The sequence below is a fragment of the Pipra filicauda genome, unplaced genomic scaffold (genome assembly GCF_003945595.2).
Source record: "Pipra filicauda isolate LSUMZ 115617 unplaced genomic scaffold, ASM394559v2 scaffold72_size3293161_pilon, whole genome shotgun sequence".
In the NCBI taxonomy this organism is placed as follows: Eukaryota; Metazoa; Chordata; class Aves; order Passeriformes; family Pipridae; genus Pipra; species Pipra filicauda.
In genome coordinates, this window is record NW_024104898.1 from 663503 (window position 1) to 684708 (window position 21206).

The 21206-nt window shown below is 35.5% G+C and overlaps 1 protein-coding gene across 3 annotated transcripts in view; it reads left to right on the plus strand.

Annotated features, from left to right (window-relative positions):
- Nucleotides 1–21206, plus strand: part of BIRC6 (baculoviral IAP repeat containing 6) — a 171858-nt gene that overhangs the window by 67883 nt on the left and 82769 nt on the right. For all 3 annotated transcript variants that reach the window (XM_027735004.2, XM_039389497.1, XM_027735005.2), the window contains exons 34-48: nucleotides 20–151; nucleotides 2034–2249; nucleotides 2596–2779; nucleotides 3181–3336; nucleotides 3662–3795; nucleotides 5417–5570; nucleotides 6299–6415; nucleotides 7350–7504; nucleotides 8630–8756; nucleotides 9582–9692; nucleotides 13672–13805; nucleotides 14808–14935; nucleotides 16942–17504; nucleotides 20234–20409; nucleotides 20981–21077. In XM_027735004.2, coding sequence (XP_027590805.1) covers nucleotides 20–151; nucleotides 2034–2249; nucleotides 2596–2779; nucleotides 3181–3336; nucleotides 3662–3795; nucleotides 5417–5570; nucleotides 6299–6415; nucleotides 7350–7504; nucleotides 8630–8756; nucleotides 9582–9692; nucleotides 13672–13805; nucleotides 14808–14935; nucleotides 16942–17504; nucleotides 20234–20409; nucleotides 20981–21077 — 2584 coding nt within the window. The remainder of the gene's footprint in view (nucleotides 1–19; nucleotides 152–2033; nucleotides 2250–2595; nucleotides 2780–3180; nucleotides 3337–3661; nucleotides 3796–5416; nucleotides 5571–6298; nucleotides 6416–7349; nucleotides 7505–8629; nucleotides 8757–9581; nucleotides 9693–13671; nucleotides 13806–14807; nucleotides 14936–16941; nucleotides 17505–20233; nucleotides 20410–20980; nucleotides 21078–21206) is intronic.

Genomic DNA, 21206 nt, shown 5'->3' on the forward strand with positions numbered 1-21206 from the left:
TATTAACATTTTCTTTTAGCAACTTAACTTATTAAAAGCAAAACAGAAGGCTTTGGTGGAACAGATGGAAAAAGAGAAAATACAAAGCAACAAAGGATCATCATACAAACTTTTAGTAGAACAGGCAAAACTAAAGCAGGCTACTTCAAAGGTATGATTGTAACTGACTTCTTGTCCTTTGCGTGAAAAGACCTGTTCCTGCAAAGTCATTTTTGTCCTACTTTGACCTTACTATAAAAAGTTGTTTCATCATGGCTGCTCTCAGGTATATTCTAATACTGAAAACAGCAGCCATCTGGAAATTTACTGCTCTGTGAAAAATAGTTTATCCTTCTGCAGGGGTTTTTTAGGTAGTCGTGGCCAAAATCACTAATAAACTTGTAGCTTTGGGAATGCCAGTCATGTCATTAAACTTTGGATGACATGCACCAATGAAAACGTAAAATAATACTTTATATGGCTAGCTTTTATGCTTGATGCTCTTCTGGATGCTTTTCTGGTTGAGTAATGAGAAAATAATCATGCCTATGTCTCCCCAAACTAATAAATATTACTTTTGAGAATGTTTTTTGAACTTTCTCATAAGCTTCATAGCTTCCTAAAAGTACTTGCTGCTTAAGTTATGGCATCTTGCAGTAAGCCCCAGGTACTGAGTGTGGATGTAGTAGTTAAAGAATTATGAGATGAGGTGCTGAAATTTAGGGATTTCTGGAGATGACAATATGGACTTTGCAAGGAACACAAAAAATGTATAAATCTTTCTAGCTACCAAACTGAGATATCTCTTTAAATATTTACTCACTAGTTTCAGTAGTACTCATGTCTGTTAGGATGACTGAAAGTAGGTCTATGGAAAGAGATTATAGTGTTGGCCCTTACAGGCAATCTAAAGGGAAATCTTACAACGATTTCCAGTAAAGATGGGGAAAAAAAATAAACAGTAGCATAAAAATAAGCCCTAAGTTTTCACTAACCATGCTTGTCATGAGCTGTTCTTTCCTGCACTGTCTTCTGCTTTATTCCAGCAGGTTATATCCACTGGTGGCCCCCTTGAGCCACTGGCTGAACTATGCTGTCCAGATATTTAAATTTCACTTTATAGCTGCTATGTTGCATCAAAAAACCATATGGAACTAAAGAACTTTCCCCTTACCATTTCTTAACTTCTAGTTATGGTATTACCATATACTTGATAGCTACGTTTCATGCAGGTTTTGCTCTTTCACCTACTAATCACTTTCAGTTATGACAAGCTGTGAGTAATTTAAAACATGTACTGTATTTAGGAGAAAGCTGAAACCTTTGTGTTAGTAAATAGGTCTTTCTTCGATCTACTTCAGTAGCTCCTTCTCAAGTGAGATTGTAAGAGGCGTTTGTGTCATCTAATAACTGCTAGTGCAGCTGATACCATGAGCTGAGCTGCTAAATGTATGCCCTTGGTGCATGAGAGGATTAATAAAAGCACCTTCTTTTCTCCCTTAAATTTGTAGGCCCTCTGTCAAAAGGTTGTAGTTTAGAACTCTGATCCACTATCAAACTAGTTCAATTTATGGTGGCTAATGCACATTTTGTACCATGAAAGTATTAAGAATTTTAGAAATTACTGATGATTTATCTGATATGCAGAACTGAGAAGGCAGTGTTCTTGTAAGGGTGCATTTCCATATTAGCTATTTTTATATGCAGTTTGCTTCATGGTAACCATAACTTTACGTACAGGTGTGGAAATATGAAAAAAACTTCTAAAATACATATTTGCAGTATGTTTTACGGCAAACATAAAGGCTTAATAAAGGTACTTCTGCACAACTGGATTTGATTTTGAGTTTGTCACCTGAGATACCACACTGCTAAAGCAAATTTCTGCCAGTAACACCTGAATTCCATTCCAGATTCTCGAATATTTTTAGATTTTCTTTTATTTTCTTAAGAAGATTTACACTTACTGTTATTGCTGCATCACTGCTTCACTGGGAAAAGATTTAGAGGTTAGTTTTAAAATGTAACTGTTCTTTCAAATTTAATTTCTGCAGCACTTCAAGGACTTAATACGCTTGCGTAGAACTGCAGAGTGGCCTCGTTCTTCTTTAGATACAGAAGTATCAACAACAAAGGAAACTCCAGAAATTGAACCACTTCCGTTTACACTGGCCCATGAACGCTGTATTTCTGTAGTGCAAAAGCTGGCACTCTTTCTGTTGTCCATGGACTTTACTTGTCATGCAGATTTACTTCTTTTTGTTTGTAAGGTAAACAGAACTCTGTAGTGACCACATTAAGTTAGCTTTCTATTACTGCTTTCTGCTTGCTTGATGGTAAAAATTAGCTGCAGCATTAAAATTTGAAGTAATTTCTGGTGAGGAAGTTTTTCTGATCTGTCACTTTTTGTGTAACTTAGAATATGATGGCTTCAAAATTGCCTGGAAAAATTAACTTTAAAAAAATATGTTCATGTAATTACACTTACAAAATTCTAAAATTTGAGCTGGTAAAAATACCTAATTTACTTGTAAACAAAATCTGATAATCATAGAAATTAAAGCTGTTTTATAGTTCATAGGATTAAATATGAATAGGCATATGTATTTTTTATAGGTTCTTGCTAGAATTGCAAACGCCACAAGACCAACAATTCATTTATGTGAGATTGTAAATGAGACTCAATTAGAACGATTATTGCTGCTTCTTGTTGGAACTGACTTTAACAGAGGAGACATCTCTTGGGGAGGAGCATGGGCTCAGTATTCTCTGACTTGTATGCTACAGGATATTCTAGCAGGTTTGTTTTAAGTTCATATTTTTCAGAATGTACGTTGCACTTGAATCTTTTTTCCTTTAATGTTTTAGGAGGGTTTTTTTATTGCTATATTAGATTCTGCTGACAGCAGACTATTAAAAAAAGCCACAAGCAAATCATAAAATTTAGTTTTGTGTGTAAAAACGCAGTTTAAAATTGCAATTACAGTCAATCCGGAATTAGTGACTTGTGCATTGAAAAGGTCAGATTTATATGAGCCTGATTATTTGAAAATTATTCAGAACTTCTCCCCTTGAAGAAGTAGCCCCTAGAGAATTTAGAGTTAGATGAAGAAAAACAGACAGTTGGCCTAGACGCAGGGATGTTAAGTTGTAACTGGAATAAAGCTTGAAATGAAGTTGTCTGCTTAATTTAATACATAGGAGAGTTGTTGGCACCTATAGCAGCTGAAGCTATGGAAGAAAGTGCTTTGGGAGAAGATGCTGGTGCTTCGGCTGGGGATTCTGATGACTCTCTCCAGCAGTCCACAGTTCAGTTAGTGGAGACAATAGATGAGCCCTTGACACATGACATCACAGGTAAATTTTTCCATAATCTTGATGTATATATGTATATTGAAAAGAGTAAAAAAAACTTTTACTCATCTATTGAGGTGCCAATCGATGATTTTTTGGTGGTAGGATACTTAGTTTCTTGTGATATAGGCAGATTATGAACAATTTTGTGATAACTAAAAAATGGTTATTTTTGCCATTATTTTTAAAAGGCAACTTGATTGCATTTATTAACTTTTTCCACTAAGTTGTAATATTAAAAGCCTTAAAATTACCCATTAAGCGTATGATACATCTGTGTTTTATAATTTTTACTTGGTAGTGTTAATACTCTTTTAATCAATCAAAGGTGCTCCACCACTGTCATCTTTGGAAAAAGATAAGGACATTGATCTTGAATTACTGCAAGACCTGATGGAAGTCGATATTGATCCTTTGGATATTGATTTGGAAAAAGATCCCCTTGCAGCCAAAGTCTTCAAGGTATATCATACCTGAGTTTTCAAGATAACCTTTACATGTGAAATATGAACATCCTTTCTCTCTTATACTGCTTCAATAGTGGTATTTGATGTCCTAGACCTGCTTTTAGTTTTTTATAAATGTTTAATGCAAAATGACAGGAAAGAATGTAGAGATTGTTCTGCCTCAGTTGACCACAAAATATCTTACTTTTGGATGAAGATTCCTATATAAAGAAGAGGTTCTGAATTTACTCATACTTCAGCACACGTTAAAGACAACAAAAGCATAACATAAAGGAAAAATAAGATCTAGTCTTGTCCTTTCTTATTAAGAATAGGGTACCATTTACTGCTGCAATTAGTCTTAAAAGTTTATACTATTAGTATTGTGTTTAAAAAAAAGGAAGTCAGCAGTGTCCAGTGCTCAGACTGGCTTCAGACTACAAAGAGAAGCAACTAACTTCCAAACTTATTTCACTGTGGAACAAGAAAATTACTAAATGCTTTCATACTTAAAACGAGGGCTAACCATATCAGAGGTAGTACAATGACATTTAGACATAATAGTGTATATAGTGTCAATGTGTGTTAAAAACCAAAAATATTTCAACTGTAAAGAAACACAGCTGTTCATAACAAAATGTCAAGTCTCTTTTGTTTGTTTGTAAGGATGACATTTGGAGTTTTTGCACACCTCTCAGTATTGACCTAAACCGTTAGTCTCATTTGAATTAACCTAAATTACCTGTCTCACCACTTGCTCAGAAAACACTAAATTTTTTTTCTGTATTTCCTCATATGTCCTTCTGCGAATTATCTATCCTGTAAAGATTTTTTCTTTAAATCTCACCCTACCACCAAAAATTACATTTACTGCTTAATTTTTTGTTACTGATGTTTCCTGCCTTCTTTATTCTACTGTGATTTCATGTGGCAGTACTCCTTAGTCCACTTCATCTACAGATACCTTCATAATCTTATTGCCTGATTTGTTGTCCTCTAACAAACAGCATAAAAACACTTCTTCATTCTTAATCCTTCTTCATATTTGCTTCTGTATCTGTAAAACGAGAGTTGGTATTGAATGTCACCATAAAAAAGATAGGCATACACAAATTGCCTTCATGCAGTGTTACATTGCTTTTTTTTCTTGTGATGCATGATTTCTTAGTGTGTTAAATTATGACACAAGTAGAGATTATTCAATTCTTTTTTTTGCAGAGCCAGTACAAATAGTCCCTGAGCCTCACTGAGGCTTCAAGGTACTTAACTAGTACAGTTAGTAGTGTAGTATTCTCTCTTGATAAATAACTCCTCAAAATATTTGTGTGATACTCTACTTCCAAATTTACAATATGGTACAAACGTGTGAATAAAAACCGATGATAACCTTTTTGAAATTGGCTTCTTGAGTCTGTGAGACAGCTAACTACATGCTAGATTTTGACAATCACTAAGGATTCAGTCTTATACTGCAGTAAGAATTGAAACAAAATTTTCTAAAGCTATTGAATCCAATCTTCTGGTTTTAATTTTTTGTAACTTCAGTTTTTGTTTTTAGTCATTAAAAGCTTTTTGACAGTCTAAAGAGTTGCTGTTTATTTTTTTCCTTTTTTCTTTTGTTTTGTTTGATTTTTAAGCCTATAAGCAGCACCTGGTACGATTACTGGGGTGCCGAATATGGCACCTACAATTACAATCCTTACATTGGAGGTGTTGGAATTCCAGTTGCAAAACCACCAGTAACGACAGAGAAAAATGGATCACAGACTGTCAGCATATCAGTCTCCCAAGGTAAGCAATGAAGTGAAGTTTTGTTGGGGTTTTTTTTTCTGTTATACTGTATTCGACACTTCAGCACATCACACTATTTTAACAATCTGTGTGTTACGTGGAAAGAATTACATTTCCTATATGCCACATTTTTTTTATGTGAGAGAATATGGTGTGAAACTTGTATTTAAAACAGCCCAACATAGCAGAAAATCTTATTTTCTAACATTTTTGAATGCACTATAGGCAGTTTTAAATCCTTCCTGTTTTCGCAGGAAATTTTGGAAGCTATTTTCTAGCTGGCTCTAACTCTAAGGAATGAAGTGGCACACTTGTTTGGTTTGAAGGAGCACTACTGAACTAGGGTGATAGATCTTTCCCCCAAGACACTGGGGAAAAAAACTTTGGTTCTTGTTTGAGAGCTGTTGTCTTAGGAAAAACATATGCAGATTTAGTCATGTGTGATGTCAAAGTGACTGTGAAAAGAAATAAGGGTGTGTTTCACAGAAATTTAGTATTTTATTAATTATGTATTTCAGGTCTATAAGAATCTTATGTTCAGTTCAGAGTATAAGTTTCTACAATCTGCTTTTATCGTGTATAAAAGGCAATCTTCTTGTTAGGGATACTGAGATTTTTTCAGTTTACTGTATACTGTATATCTATATTGCCTGCACAAGAAGTTAGAGTAACTAACTATATATGTCCTTGATATAATTCAGTTTTACCCTGTTTGTTGCCTTGTGTAGCTTTAGATGCACGTCTAGAAGTTGGACTTGAACAGCAGGCTGAGCTGATGCTGAAAATGATGTCCACGCTGGAGGCTGATTCCATTCTACAAGCATTAACAAATACATCTCCTACATGTAACTACATGTTGTCAAATCATTCTTTTCACATAATGATCATGATGCTTTGAAATTTTTCTAAGTGACTGCAGAAAAAATTAGTACAAAGTTGTATTTTGCTTGAATTTTCTTGTTAGGTGAAGCTTTAGAGATAGTTCTTTATTCAGATTTTTGAATTACATATGTACCTCTAAGACATTTTGTGAAACTGGTCATTCTAAAATGCTTTATACTACAGTGGAGGGAAAGTTTTCATTTTCTGATCTAGGTACAAGAAAATGTTAAGTTTCCTGTGTGAAGCTTCCTTCTTGCTGTTTGAAAGCTGCTTTGTACCAGTTTCACCTATTCTATGATGAGAATGAAAATATTTGGATGCAATTTTGAACTCAACTGTTCAGTAAACTTTGTTTTAAAAACATTCATAGAGTGGTTTACTTCTGAACCTATTTTCAGTGAGTTGTGCTGCCCATCTGGTTAAAATGTGTTACTTTGTAGCCCTCTGGGTACCTTAATATGCATGCAGTCATTGGCTGAATATCTAGGGATGGAATAGGTTTATTGACATCCTCAGTCTTTGCTTCTCTGGAAGTTCATTATTGTCTGCACTAGTTGTGCCATAATGCCTGAAAGAGATGTTCCGATTATTTGTCTTACCATTGTGTTATCAGGACACTGCTATAATATGTGTTTAGCAAGAACTGTGAAAATGTATTTGTATAAATCACTTTCCAAATGGTTTTTGTGGAGATGGAGATGTCTGATATTCAAGTATGCCTTTCACAGTATGGTAGTTAGTAGTCCAACACTACTGAACACTACATTGAAGATGTTCTTGTAAATTATAAAATGTGTCTTTTCCTTAAGTATAAAATGCAAGGAAATAATAATGAAATTACTTTTAGCAACTTTTCAAAATAATTAATGGGGGGATGGTACCTTGTTTTTTTTCTAGTAACGCAATCTCCTAGTGGAACAGATGACTCATTGCTGAGAGGATTACATGCTGCTAACCAAAATGCCCAGTTGATTGTGCAGTTGTCATCTATACCTATGCTGAGCGCGTGCTTCAACAAACTCTTTTCCATGCTACAAGTCCACCATGTTCAGGTATAGCATTTTGAACTTTGAAATGCTTTAATAATATTTCTCTCTAAATTTAAAAGTTGTTTTCCTATACTTCTTGCTACTTAAGATTCAGGTAACCTGTTATGTTATGTACTTTTTTGCTTGTGAATCTGTCATGGACAACAGTACTAATAACGTAACACAAGCTGCTGAAAGCTTTTATCAGAGGACATATCTTGTTACAGCTGAAAAAGTGGGTATACATTTTCGTATTTAAAAACAAGTTTGTATATTCACTGAATGATAATTGTTATCTTATTAATGAAAACTGTCACAAAGTGTTCAGTCTCCATTTCTGGAGGTTTTCAAAATGCAGTTGGATAAACCTCCAAGTAATCTAGCCTTTCTTTGAACAGAAGACTGGATTGGGTAACTTCCAAAGCTCCCTTCCAACCTGAATTATCTAGTGATTCTATATGTTAAATTTAAAAGTTTGCTTTTTGAAAAGTTAATGATTTAGCAATGCTTTTCTTGATTCATTTAAAGGAATGCCATGTGCGTTGTATATAAATGATTGGATGCCTGTCTGCCTCTTTATTTTAATAAAGTAACTGACTCCATCCCTCAATTGTTCTTTAAATATCTCATCCAGAATACAGTTTGTAGTGTAAACGACCTTGATGCTTCCCCAGAATATCTAATGAGTTATTTTCCTCAAGGGAATTATTCAGAGTACGCATCAGTGTCTCTGAGGTTTCCCATTAAATAAATAGGCCTTTTGAATAATTTTGGTTGACTGGGAAACATCACTTTAATAACATTTCAAAAGCTTATGTGCAAACCAGTATTACAGGTGTAAGGTTATGATAACAATATTTCTGAGCAGTGTGCAAAGCTGCTTTTGAAGAAAGTTCTTAAGAGAAACTTTAATATATTTAGAACAAATCAATCACAAAAACATTGCAGAAGCATTTGCTAGTTATGCTGAATTTGCCTTGAACATTATGTTTAGCAGAGTTTTCAAATCCTGTAAAGGAGAGAGTGGGTGTGTTATCAGTGAAACAGTAGCAGCTGAGAATATTGATAAAGTTTTTAAAATTGAAACTTTTATTGCTCTAGGGTTCTGAGTTCGGTCTCATGGTGAGGTTTGTTTCCTTTTTTTTCCAGCTTGAATCCCTATTACAGTTATGGCTCACATTAAGCCTGAATTCCAGCTCCTCTGGAAGTAAAGATAATGGCGCTGATATCTTCCTTTATAATGCTAACCGAATACCTGTCGTTTCCCTGAACCAAGGTAAAGTATATTAAATATGGGAAATAAATTTGTTTTATTGGTGTTTGTTTTTTTTTAATACCCAATATTTGCTAATAAAAAGTACTGCAGTAAGTACTTTTTACAAGATCAGTATTGGGATAATTTATGTGTTCTTGTTAAAGAACTCTTGGGCTCACTGTCTCAACTTGAAAAATATGTTGCTAATGTGTAACTGAGAGTTGATTCATTGAATTTTCATAATCTCCTTAGAAATTAAATTGTAAAATTTGTGGGGTTTAATTCATCATTATTCCCAAGAGGACTCTTCAAAATACACTTCTTAGTATAAGATGAACTGTGCAACTGTATGCACTTTTCTGACAGATTTCATCTCATTGTATACCATCCTATGATCCTTCTCTTAAGAAAGGGGTCAGTAGAATGTTAAAGCCCTATTACTTTTTAGCATCGGACTACTAAACTGATACAAAGACATGTTGAATTATTTTTTTTCTATAATATGTTATACTGCATAGTTGAGAAAATCCGAGGCATCTTTTGGTGATAATATAAAATATTTATGCCTGATATAATGAACCTGTTATGCTGACTTCCATGAGAGCATTTTGAAACCAGTTTCTTTACATTGTTTTCTTTGAGATGTCAGGATCTGGGCACTGTAGAAAGTTCTGTGGGCCAATTCCTGTGAAGTGTTGGTGAGGCTTCTTTTCCTAATTTCCTGGAACAATGGTTGTCAAAACAAAGTAAATAACAATACTAAATATAGCACCTTACAGTAAAAATAAGAAATCTATAGTAATATCCTGAAGATTAAAGCTTGGAAAAACCTGTTTTTCTTGACAGCTTCAGTAACTAGCTTCCTGTCAGTTCTGGCATGGTATCCTAATACCTTACTCCGGACGTGGTGCCTTGTGCTTCACAGCCTAACACTCATGACAAATATGCAGCTTAATGGTAAGTTTGGGTTTGGGGTTGGTTTTGGTTTTTTTATGTTGCCTGTTTTAGTGATGTAAGAACGAGTGTTGATTCCAATCCAGAACATTCCCTTTCTCATATAAGTACTTTTGTTGGTTCTCTGTAATTTCAAGCTTTTCAAGAGTGAGCTCCTTGAATTGCTTGTACCATGGGAAACAAAAACCCTACTGACAAAAGAGGATGTCATTATAAGTAGATAGGCAATGTCTTTTAAAGGTGCATTTTAGGACTAGAGTTGGACTGGGTGATCCTTATGAATCCCTTCCAACTCAGAATATTCTGTGATTCTAACGATCCCTGGAAATTGGCTTTGTAGTATGCGAAGAAGTATCAGAGAGGAAGGATTAAGGTGCTATGAGAGAGATTCATGTTCTTCTGATGTGGTAGGAATATTTTTGTAAATATGCAAGCTTCAATCACTACATATGTTAAGCTATCTGGAAATAAGCCTCCAGAAGCTGAATCTATTAAAAAAGAAATCCAGCCATTTCATTTCCCTATGCACACCAGCTTATCTCACATTCTCTATATTGCTCCATAGCACACTAGAAATCATGTCACTTTGTGGATGAGATTTTGACACAAGACTGACAGAAATTAAAGGAAGTAATTTTTAAATGAAATTAAGTTTCTATATGGCTCACTATGATAGGACAGCTGTCATGAGGAAAGCTTTGGTGACCTTGTCCTCAAGGCTAAAGAAATACCAAATAGTGAGAATGTAGACACTGGAATGTTTTAAAACCTACATGTTAGCCACGTAAGAGCTCTTTTAAATTCTGTTTTCCCTCCAAGCATATGACTAGAGACGGTACTTACAGAAGAAGGCATGAGCCACCTGAAGATCACACTTCTATGAAGCAGTTTGCTGTTCTGAGGTGGCACAGTTGTTCTCCAGAATTTTCATCAAAGATTCTTATGAATCTTTTTTCATATTTGCCATTTCAAATCATTGACTTTGGGATGCAGTTTTTTCTTAAAATTTTTACCTTCTGTCCCCTTTCTGTGATGTTATTTAGATTCAGTCTTATGGAAATCTGCTGAAATTTTTGCTATTAAGTAAAGCCGTCAAGCTCTGAGTAAATTAACGAAAGAGGCTTAAGTAATATTCACAAACTGAGATTATAATCTTATTCTTGATATCTGAGAATGGAACGTAGACGGATTTGTAGGATAACAGTGCCTGCAGTTAACAAGCACATGTATTGTCAGCACTCCAGTTTGTGACTGTAGAGTGCCATTTTCCAAAATTTATGCGGTGTGTATCACTGAGATCATACGTGAATCTCTTCCAAATTGTATGAGGCTCAGTGGTGTGCTCTGACACTAAGAGGCAGCTGTGTGTGTTTGCAGGAGTTTCTTTGGTAATTGCCTGAGATCAGTAGGTGATTATGTGAATAAAAGGCTGCTCAAGAGCAATGTGATTCACCACGGGCACACTTCAGCATGTGCACATGGTTGTGGATTTTTTTTGTATCTAGGATTGTGAGCCCAAGGTTGGAGTTGAGTTGGAAAGGGTTGGAGATGCAAGCTTGGTGGAGGGTAAAGAATAGGGTTGAAAGTGTGTCTCCTATACATGTGTGTGGATTAACACAGCTGTATATCCCTTAACTGCCCATTTTCCTATACTCACTGAGGGAACCAGCAGCTAAGTAGGTATAAGCACCCATCAGATCTCTTCTGTGCCAGGATTCCTCAGCAGCTGATAATTCGACATAATCTTCTTTCTCAATGACATTGAGTTGTCACATTTAAAGAGTGAAATAATCTGTATTAGATTCTTGACTATTGAAGGTGAGATCCATCAGAGCACTTCTTCAATCAATTATTTTGGGTTTTGTGTTCTTTTGTTCAGAACTGGGGCTTATAATAGTCTCTTGAGTCATTGCAGACAGCATCTCATAGAAGTTCTCATCAACTTAGAATATTCAAGATGAAGCACAAATTGTTTAGGTCTTGACTGTATTGACAGATTGTGGTTAGGTTTATTTATTGATTTATTTTTAAACCACTAAGATGTCAATTACAGTCCATTGGGAGTAATTTAAATTAGCCTTGCTAGATGTGTGTAGTTATAAAATGAGGCTCTTTTCCCTTTTAGTATCTAAAATACAAGCCCCTTACTTATGTCAACTGCAGCTGAATGTAATTTTAGTGATAATGATTTGTCTTAAATTTCAAATTAGTTTATAAGTGGAAGTTTAAAAAACAAACAAACAAAAATCCAACGACAGAAGGCAGTAGTAAGTATAAATTCAAGAGCTATGAGCTTAGGGGGCTCTTAGTAACCTGAGTATCAGTTTCATTTTCAACGTATATCATGATATACTCAAAAACACCCCCCAAAACCAGCCAACCAACACCATAACCACTCTCCAACAACCTATATACCTAGTTTCCTTAGAGGAAAAATCAGTGTTCTCTACGTTTTATTTAAGTAAATGCTCAGATTCAGTAGGGGGAAAATAAACTTTATCAGTTCACCCAGACTGCTGTATAAAGGCACATCCTGCAATGGAAGGCCTCTCTGTTTTTCTGACATCTTCAGTTTTCTTTAAAAAACCATGTGAAATTGTGTACTTTCTTGTTACAGGCTTGTCCCCCACCCAGACAAGCCTTAACCTGTTCATCCTTTGCATTATCAAATGTGTGCTAGAGCAGGCTTGTTGTCTGCAGTGGAACTGGAATGCCATGGGATGCTTTTTTGCTTTTATTCAACTGCAGCTATTGCCATACCATCAATCATAGCCATACAGGCCTGTTCCACTACTGATCTTGATAAATCAATGCAAAATTATTTGTATTGTGAGCATTAGTTTTCTGCATTTTATCTAAAGCAAGAAATCTGTTAATAGTTTAAAAATATCTGTTTATAGTCTAAGATTTGATAAAGGGAAAACTTACTCTGAGTTATCTTCTCCTCCCATCTTCCTGTAAGGATTTCTTCTCAGAGCAAGTGTTTTTCCAATGCTGTATTTATTTCATTGTGCTGAAAGTGTTTCAACTGAGATGGAAGCAGTCAGAGTTTAGTTCTGGTTTTGACAAAGATGTTTCCCTTCTAGTTGTGATCTTTAGTTTAACTCTCCTTAGTTTAAGGAAATTATTGTGAATCATGAAGACTCTGAAAAACAGAATGACTAGTAAGTAGGTCAGGATTTGTTTCTTTTAACAACTTCCCTAATTAAGAAACTTATCTTGGGATATGAAGGAGTGCCATCCAAGCTGTTGTTCCAGAGCATCACTTCTTCGTGATTTAAACTTTTATATATGATGACATAGTCTGAAAGAGATCACATCTTCAGCATGTAATAAACTGTAACTTCATTTAGATAGGTGTAATAATATAAGAATATATTTTTATTCAGTAAGTGGCTGTGCTTTTTTCAAGCTGTGTTTTGAATTGATTCAATATATCACTACTGAAGGAGTAAGAGTTCACATTTAATAAAGCTCATTCATTTGATCACTGAAGGGTGTATTTTAATTCAAATTCTGGTCTTCAAAGTTCTGATCTGTGAAGCTCCCTGCAGTTTTAGTCAATGATGAGAAGTCTGTGCATGTGCCAAGGACAAAAATATTTTGATTTTTTACAGGATAACTGAACACTTGGTCTCTGTCTGACAAACTAAAAAATGCACTTAAGCCTTGTTAAAATGTTGGACTAACAAAAAGAAACAAGTCAAAATATCTGTATGTATTGCTTCTACAAAATTAATTGCTATTTTCAGGAATACTGCCTTAGCAAGCTTGGAACAGTGATGGAACAGTTTTGGGGGTTTATATGTATACTTAGAAGAAAAGTTAAAATTGTAGTCCTGAGTAAGCAGCTTTGAGTTGCTGATTTAGCTGAGAATATTTCTGTATCATGAAATAAATATAAGGAATTTGCACTATAAATGTTTGATTTACACTTAGTGCTTAAGATTACAGATTTAATTTTTATGTCTTTATTTTTAAGCTGGTCCAAGCAGTGCCATTGGAGCTCAGGAAAGTACTGCCCAATTGTTGGTGTCAGATCCAAACCTCATTCATGTGTTAGTGAAATTTCTTTCTGGCACTAATCCTCATGGAACAAATCAACACAGTCCACAGGTAATGAGCAATTAAAATAAGAGAAAAACTCTTTGTAGTAGAATTTCAGCACACTGGACAGAAACATGTGTTATTTGTTATGTATTATATCCTTGTCTTGTTTCTTTTTCTGGCTAGTCTTAGTTGGTTCTGATGAGCAACCATAGGGAAGTTCATGTTGTTGATACACTCTGTGTAGTGCGAGTATATTTTTGGAACTCTCTGGAGACTTGCCACAGGGAGAGGATGCCATGTGAGATGTTAGTGAAGTATTCCATTCAGTTAGTTTCCTGAATCTTGTTGGATTGGGATAGAAATGCCAATGAAGATTTTGAGTTTAAGTATCTAAGAATTCCAGAATTTAAAATTATGCTTTTATTTGCTGCCTGATTTGTGCTTTTAGTTTCTGGATTCATCTGGTGTCCGCTGCCTCTCCTAATTTCAACAAATGTTTTTTTTTGCTTTTTGTAGTCTTTGAAATGTCTGCAAATAGTGATTAAAAAAAGGCCAGGCTAACTTAATTGTATGTAATATTTGACAGAAGTCTCAGTTTAAGAGGCAGAAAATACCTGGTATTTCCAGGTTATTTTTTTCCCAGCAAATTTTCCAGAAAATATGTAGTCTATTCCAGAACTTAAACTCAGCACAGTGCTGCTAATTTAAAGTACTTATGTAAATATGTAGCTTGTGAAAAAACATTTGGATTAGCTCAGAAATGTATTCCGTGTGAAATATAATTTGCATTACTGAAAAGAGATTCCCAAGCTGAAAAACGAGTCTTAGACAAAGAACTGAATTTCTTGCTTTTGACTCAGGGTTAGGAATTGAAAAATATGTAATATAAATTGATATGGATTAGTTCTGTAAAAGTGCTGTAAAATTTTCAAAAAGCAAGTTAAGCTACTTGCAATACTTAGAATACTTCTCTGTTTGTAGAAGATGTTTTTGTTAGATACTGCTTAATGTTCTTGAAGACATTTCAGTCTTCATATATAATACTTACTAAAATGTCTTTCCCTCTAGGTTGGACCAACAGCAACACAAGCTATGCAAGAATTTCTTACTCGATTACAAGTGCACCTTTCTTCAACTTGTCCTCATATGTTCAGTGAATTTTTATTGAAGTTAATACATATACTTTCAACAGAAAGGTAGATCTTACTGATGTTTTTTCCTTTCATGCCCTCTTTTTCTTTCAAATCTGTGTGATTGGGAATCATAACTAAGATGTATATATCCCACCTTGTCATACTATCAAGTTACGTATCAATGGAAATCTTCATTGTTGCTGCAGCACTACAAGCAGGTTCTGAGCTGCTTCTGGCATGTGGAAGAGTGCATCTGGAATCCACCCACAGCCGTCTGTGTGTGAGTGACAGTGAAGAGAAGCACTAGAATTCTGAACTGATTTTAACTAGAGCTAAGATATAGGCCTTGTTGAAGTAATCCCTAAAATAAGGACACTGTTGAGCTTACCTATTATAAAAAGTATTTATTCTAAGAGGCCTGAATTAACACAAGATTTTAGAAATTATTCAATAGATTGTGAAAATAGTATGGATGGCTTTTTGCACAGGGTAGGATGAAATATAAGATTGCTTAATTCTCTTTATGCAATATGCGTATTTATTGCTTTGTCTTTGGTGAGGTTTTTTTCTCTTCACATGACAATGGAAAACATCCTCTGCCCAACTCTCCTGGGGCCTACTGATGCCCACTAGTGTAGTCAAGTGCCTCTGGCCAGGAGAGAGATAAAAGCTTATGGCTTGTCTTTTACAACTCTGCTTCTTCAAGGCTGGTCAACGGGCAAGTGACTGTATATACAGTGTTACACCGGAAATACGGCAATTGTTTATTCTGAAGTACATTGGGAATAATTTCCTTCTAGTATAGATGTTACACTCGTCCCCAGACAAAGGCTTTGTATAATTAGGGATGAGCTTCCTCAGTTCTGGCTTCCCAGTAGGTGGCACTTTGGTGTTACCTATTGTTTAATCTTAAAGAAAATGATTTCTGCCTTCTAAGAGATTTTACCTTAGTGACTTAATTTATGGGGGTGGTGTTTACCAGGTTACATTGATGTTTATACGACTTATATAAAACATGTCATAATACAATAAAATCATTAATTCACAGTGAATCTTGGAATACATGTCTGCATGCTAGCATTTATTTGAAATAAGCTAATGAGAGCACTGAAAGGGTAGGTTTTGAAATGTGTTAGGGTTTTTTTGAGTCAAACCAAGTGGGAGACTGAAATATCATAAAATGGGAAGCAGAACACCAGAAAAGGATTTAGATTGTTATGTCTAAGAACTCAGGTAGTTACTGAAGGGTACCACATCTGATCAAGGCATACAATTAATTGTGAAGAAGAGCAGAGCAGTATTTTACTCTTTAGAATTAATAAATGCCAAATATTTTCTTCAAGGCTTTTTCTATAAACTGTTTTGGTCTGTATGTAATTTTAAAAGTTACAGGAACATTAATCAATGTGAAAAGATACAGAGAAGTATATAAAAAATCAGTAAGTAATGCTTCAAGAATTAGCATAAGTTCTATTTTAGATATATTGATTCAAAAGGTTCATTTTGTAGTCCACCACTATACGTGTAAAAGCAATTGGTTAAATAAACGTATCCCTAAGAGAGATCCTTCAAGCAATCAATCTACACATACTAACCTGTGATATTTTGAGTACCTTCTCATAGTCTTATGTATAGTTACTATTTAGATAGCAAAAAACTGACCATTCTTCATCCTACCTCCGGGGTGGGGACTGGGGACATACAAAAAACAAACCCTTGGGAAGAAAAAAAAAAATCATGATTTCCTTTAAGAAAAGAAAAATCTAATGGTATTAAAGTGTTAGGGGACTGCTTCCCATGGGTATTTTCTTGCAAACATAGACACTTTTCATCTGGAACTGAACAGGGCTGTATTCCAAGTCTATACCTACAAAACGAACTGAATTCTAAACAAAAAAAAAATTGGATCCTAGACTTTTTAGAAGGTCACTTTTTGATCCTTTGAGGTGTCAGGAAAGTGATGGCATGAGCAGGCTATGTAATGACCAATATATTAAAAAATTATAAATGGCAGTTTGTAATATCTCTTTTTTCTTTTCCTTTTCCTTTTTTTTTTTTTTGTCTTTCAGGGGTGCTTTCCAGACAGGCCAGGGACCATTGGACGCACAAGTGAAACTCTTGGAATTTACCCTGGAACAGAATTTTGAAGTTGTATCAGTTAGCACTATTTCTGCAGTAATTGAGTCCATAACCTTTCTTGTGCATCATTACATTACATGTTCAGACAAAGTAATGTCTCGCAGCGGCTCAGACAGCTCTGTGGGTGCTCGAGCATGTTTTGGAGGGCTTTTTGCCAATATTATCCGTCCAGGTGATGCCAAAGCAGTTTGTGGAGAAATGACAAGGGATCAACTTATGTTTGATTTATTAAAGCTGATAAACATTTTAGTTCAACTGCCGCTCTCCAGTAACCGAGAATACAGTGCCCGTGTTCCAGTAGCAAGCAGTACTACAGACAGCGTGTCTGATGAAGAAAAGGTTTCAGGAGGCAAAGATGGCAATGGAAGCAACCCTAATACTCAAGGATCAACTGCATATGTGGCAGACTTGGTGTTAGCCAACCAACAAATTATGAGCCAGATTTTGTCTGCGCTTGGCCAGTGTAACAGCAGTGCTATGGCAATGATTATTGGTAGGTATTTCCTGAAAAAAGCGGACATTCTTTAGGGGTGGTGAAACATTTAAAACTTCTACAAACTCATAACTTGGGTGTAGACATGAAAGAATGTGTCACAGAAATGACAGGAAAAAAGAGACAGAGAAGAAGTGAAAGGGGGAAGAGATATGTAAAAAAACTCCTATCGTGAGGTGGGAGACAGTAATTGAAACCAAACAGGAATGTGTTTGGCATTCGAATTTGCTGAATCTCAGAATGATTAATGTTAAAGGGGCCTCTGGAGATTGTCTAGTCCAACCTTCCTGCACAAAACAGAGTCAACTCAGAACCTGCCTCAGACAACAGGTTGCTCAATACCTCAGTCCAGTTGGCTTTTAATTCCTCAGGGGTAGAAGCTCCACAACTGCCCTGGCCAACCTGTTACAATGTTCAATCATTCTTGAGACAGAAAAGCCTTTTTCATATGTTTAAATGGAATTTCCTGTATTTAAGTCTGTAGCCATCACACACCTCTATGTGTGTGTTAGAATGAGTCTAAAGTTTGTACTACAGATACCTTACCTCAGTTGTTCTCTATGTATTGGATTATTTTCCTTTTTTTAATAGTTTCTGCAAAAGACAAATTACAATATTGTCCCTTTCACAGAATACGTTAGCTTTTCCTCTGTTTTACCAGAAATCACATTAATATCGCATTCTAGGAGTTCCAGTAATATATTTGTGGGTCAGATCTTCCTCCTGTGAACAAGTGAGGAAGCTGATCATACTTTGAACAGCAAAGTTTCTGTTTGTTAGACTTGTATCTGAGGTACGTTTTCTCAGAGAGACAACCTATGTGACTTGCTTCTGAGTAGTGATGATAGCAAAGAGTTTATTTGCACAAATTACACCACTGGCTGAAATACTATGAATGTTTCCATGTGTGCAAAACTGGAAAAACATTTTGCAGGAGTGCAGACAAAGACCTTGCACTCTGTTTCAGGTGTAATAATTGTAAAATTTTTCCTTTTTATAGTGATTCCCTTGTTTTGAAGAAAATTGCTCTGGCCTTTCCTGTGCTGATCGCTTTTAAGCAGATGTGAGACTGTTATTCAACGCTATTATCAGAAAACAGTGTACTCGTTGGATGTATATTAGACCAGTGGTTCATTTTGGCATAAAAGCACAAAAAATAGGAAAAATTAGTAATCTCCAGTAGTCAAATAAACAGGAGACAGGATTTGACAAGCCTGGATTGTGCTGTTGGAACCTTCCCGAAATTAATTCCAGAACATGTCCTCCATTACTCTGGGTAGTTAGTGTCATATTGCAAATACACTATGAACACTGAAAGTAGTTTGTTCTGGGAATGGGGTTTTGTTCTGACTATGTGGTTTTTTTGAGTGATATTCACATATTATTCTCCTCAAATTTGATGTCTTTCTAAACTGCTAATTTCTGTCCAGCAGTTGTTTCGCGTTTTTTAAAAGGCAATTCGGAAAGATAGTGTTGTTTAAAAATGTTTTTCATTGAATTCAGGATACTGGGCCAGCTGATTCCTTCAGTGGATTGTTCCTTCCAAGGTCTTTAAATATAAGTTATTGAAACTAATTTGTTTATGTATTTTGGGAAGATGCAACACAGCTGTTTGTGGTTGTAGTTCCTTCATCAAAAACTATTAAGCTCTCTCCAGACAATTTCTGTGAACAAAACATTTTTCCCAGACTGCAGCCAAGGTATATATGATCCAAAAATCAGTTATCAGCTTATACTAGTAAACGTATAATAACTAATGCAGCATGGAAAGGTACTCCCAGGAAAGGTAAACAAGATGTCTGCAAATGTGTGCTGATAGATAGTGGCTCTGGTGTAAAAATTTGTGCTAATAATGTTAATATACTGCAACTGGTGAGCCATTTGGTCAGGATGCCGGGTGGCCTTGAATAATTCACTTGGCACATGAATTTGAAACGTTTTTCTTTCTGGTTTTTCTTTTATGACCATCTTGTCTGTTTCATTAGGGTTTTATGCTTTGTCATTAACAAACTATGAAAATCATACACTTAACAGTATTCACCTCCTATGCTACCTTCTCCTCACCTGGAAGTCCTCATAGCAGACTCACCTTATTTGACCTCAGCTTTATAATTCATTACATTTAACTTTGCTAGACTGGGCAAAGGCTGAGTCTTAAGACTTCTTTCTCTATTTCCATGCATCCAATGCTTATCAATATTTGCTTTCTTGACAGCTTGAAGGTGGTTAAAGTACTACACCTGTGAATTCTCTTGCCAAAATGTTTATCTGAGGCGCGTTCCAAAGATCACTTGAGCACACTGGTTTTTATTATTGTTTTTAGTATAACTTGAATTTTTCTAAATGGGACAGGATTATTTCATGGTGTCCTCGCATTCCAATCTAAACCCAGTTTTAAAAGCTCTTCCAGACTGAAGTCATATGATTCATGAGACAGTAGTTTTTATGGAAGACTATTAATTTGCTTTCTGTCCTTCATCTCAGTAGTGTATAATCAATACTGGCAAATATTGATATTCAGAAAATCCTCATGCATAAATCCTGAGCTGTAACACTGAGAAGCAGAATTTCAGGAACACTAATGGCAATTTATATGATCTTGAAAACTGGTCCATTTGTACTTAGTAAAATCCATGTGAGCATTTAAATATCCTTGAGTTCTCTTATGTGCTGTAATGGTTTGATAAATATCAGTTGGTGACCTTTGAATTATTTCTGTTTTCACTAAGGTGCAAGTGGCTTGCATCTCACTAAACATGAAAACTTTCATGGTGGCTTAGATGCAATATCAGTCGGAGACGGGTTGTTCACTATCCTGACAACACTTAGCAAAAAAGCAACAACAGTTCAAGTGATGCTTCAGCCAATTCTTACCTACATGGCCTGTGGGTACATGGGAAGACAGGTAAGTTCCCTTAGGCCTGCTGTGCTTCAAGGAAATTTATAATACTAAATTCTGTGATCCATTATAAGATCAGAAACTGAGTTAGTGCTGTGTAAAAGAAATGTTAACATTTTTTACAACCTCACTTCAATTGGGTGCTGCAGTTAGGGAGCCCTCCCTCTGTTGCCTGAGAGAGAGAGAGAGACTTTCTGTAAGGATATTTTGACATTCCTGTAAATGTTCCTGGCCAAAGGCTTGAAGATGGATTGGATATTGTGTTATGTGCAGGTGGGAAAGACATTTATTGTGTTCATATTAGTGTGCACTTTAATGTTCAATATTCTTATTTCCCTTCAGCTGCTCACCCTGTGCATTTGATCTTTTCTTTACCACAGAGACTTCTACATAAGGAATTGAACCATGTGGAACATGGTATTCCTCTCTGCATTCCTATGGCAGAGAGGTCAACTGTGGTGGCATTTCCTCTCTAGGAGTTTTGCCTACTAGAAGGGGAGGCTGAGAGCTGTCATGCATATTTCTGCCATACTAATTTTGTATGAAACCACATATTTCTTATATATTTTTCTTCCAGGGCTCTCTTGCCACTTGTCAGTTGTCTGAGCCACTGCTCTGGTTCATTTTACGAGTGTTGGATACAAGTGAGGCACTGAAGGCTTTCCACGATATGGGTAAGATTGTTTTTTCTTTAGCTGCATCAAGTAAAAGAGTTATTATACATTTTTTTTGCACTTAAAGAAAGAATCCATGTATGTGTCTAGAGGGATCAGTTTACTAAATAGGCCTTTGCTTGTGTGGAA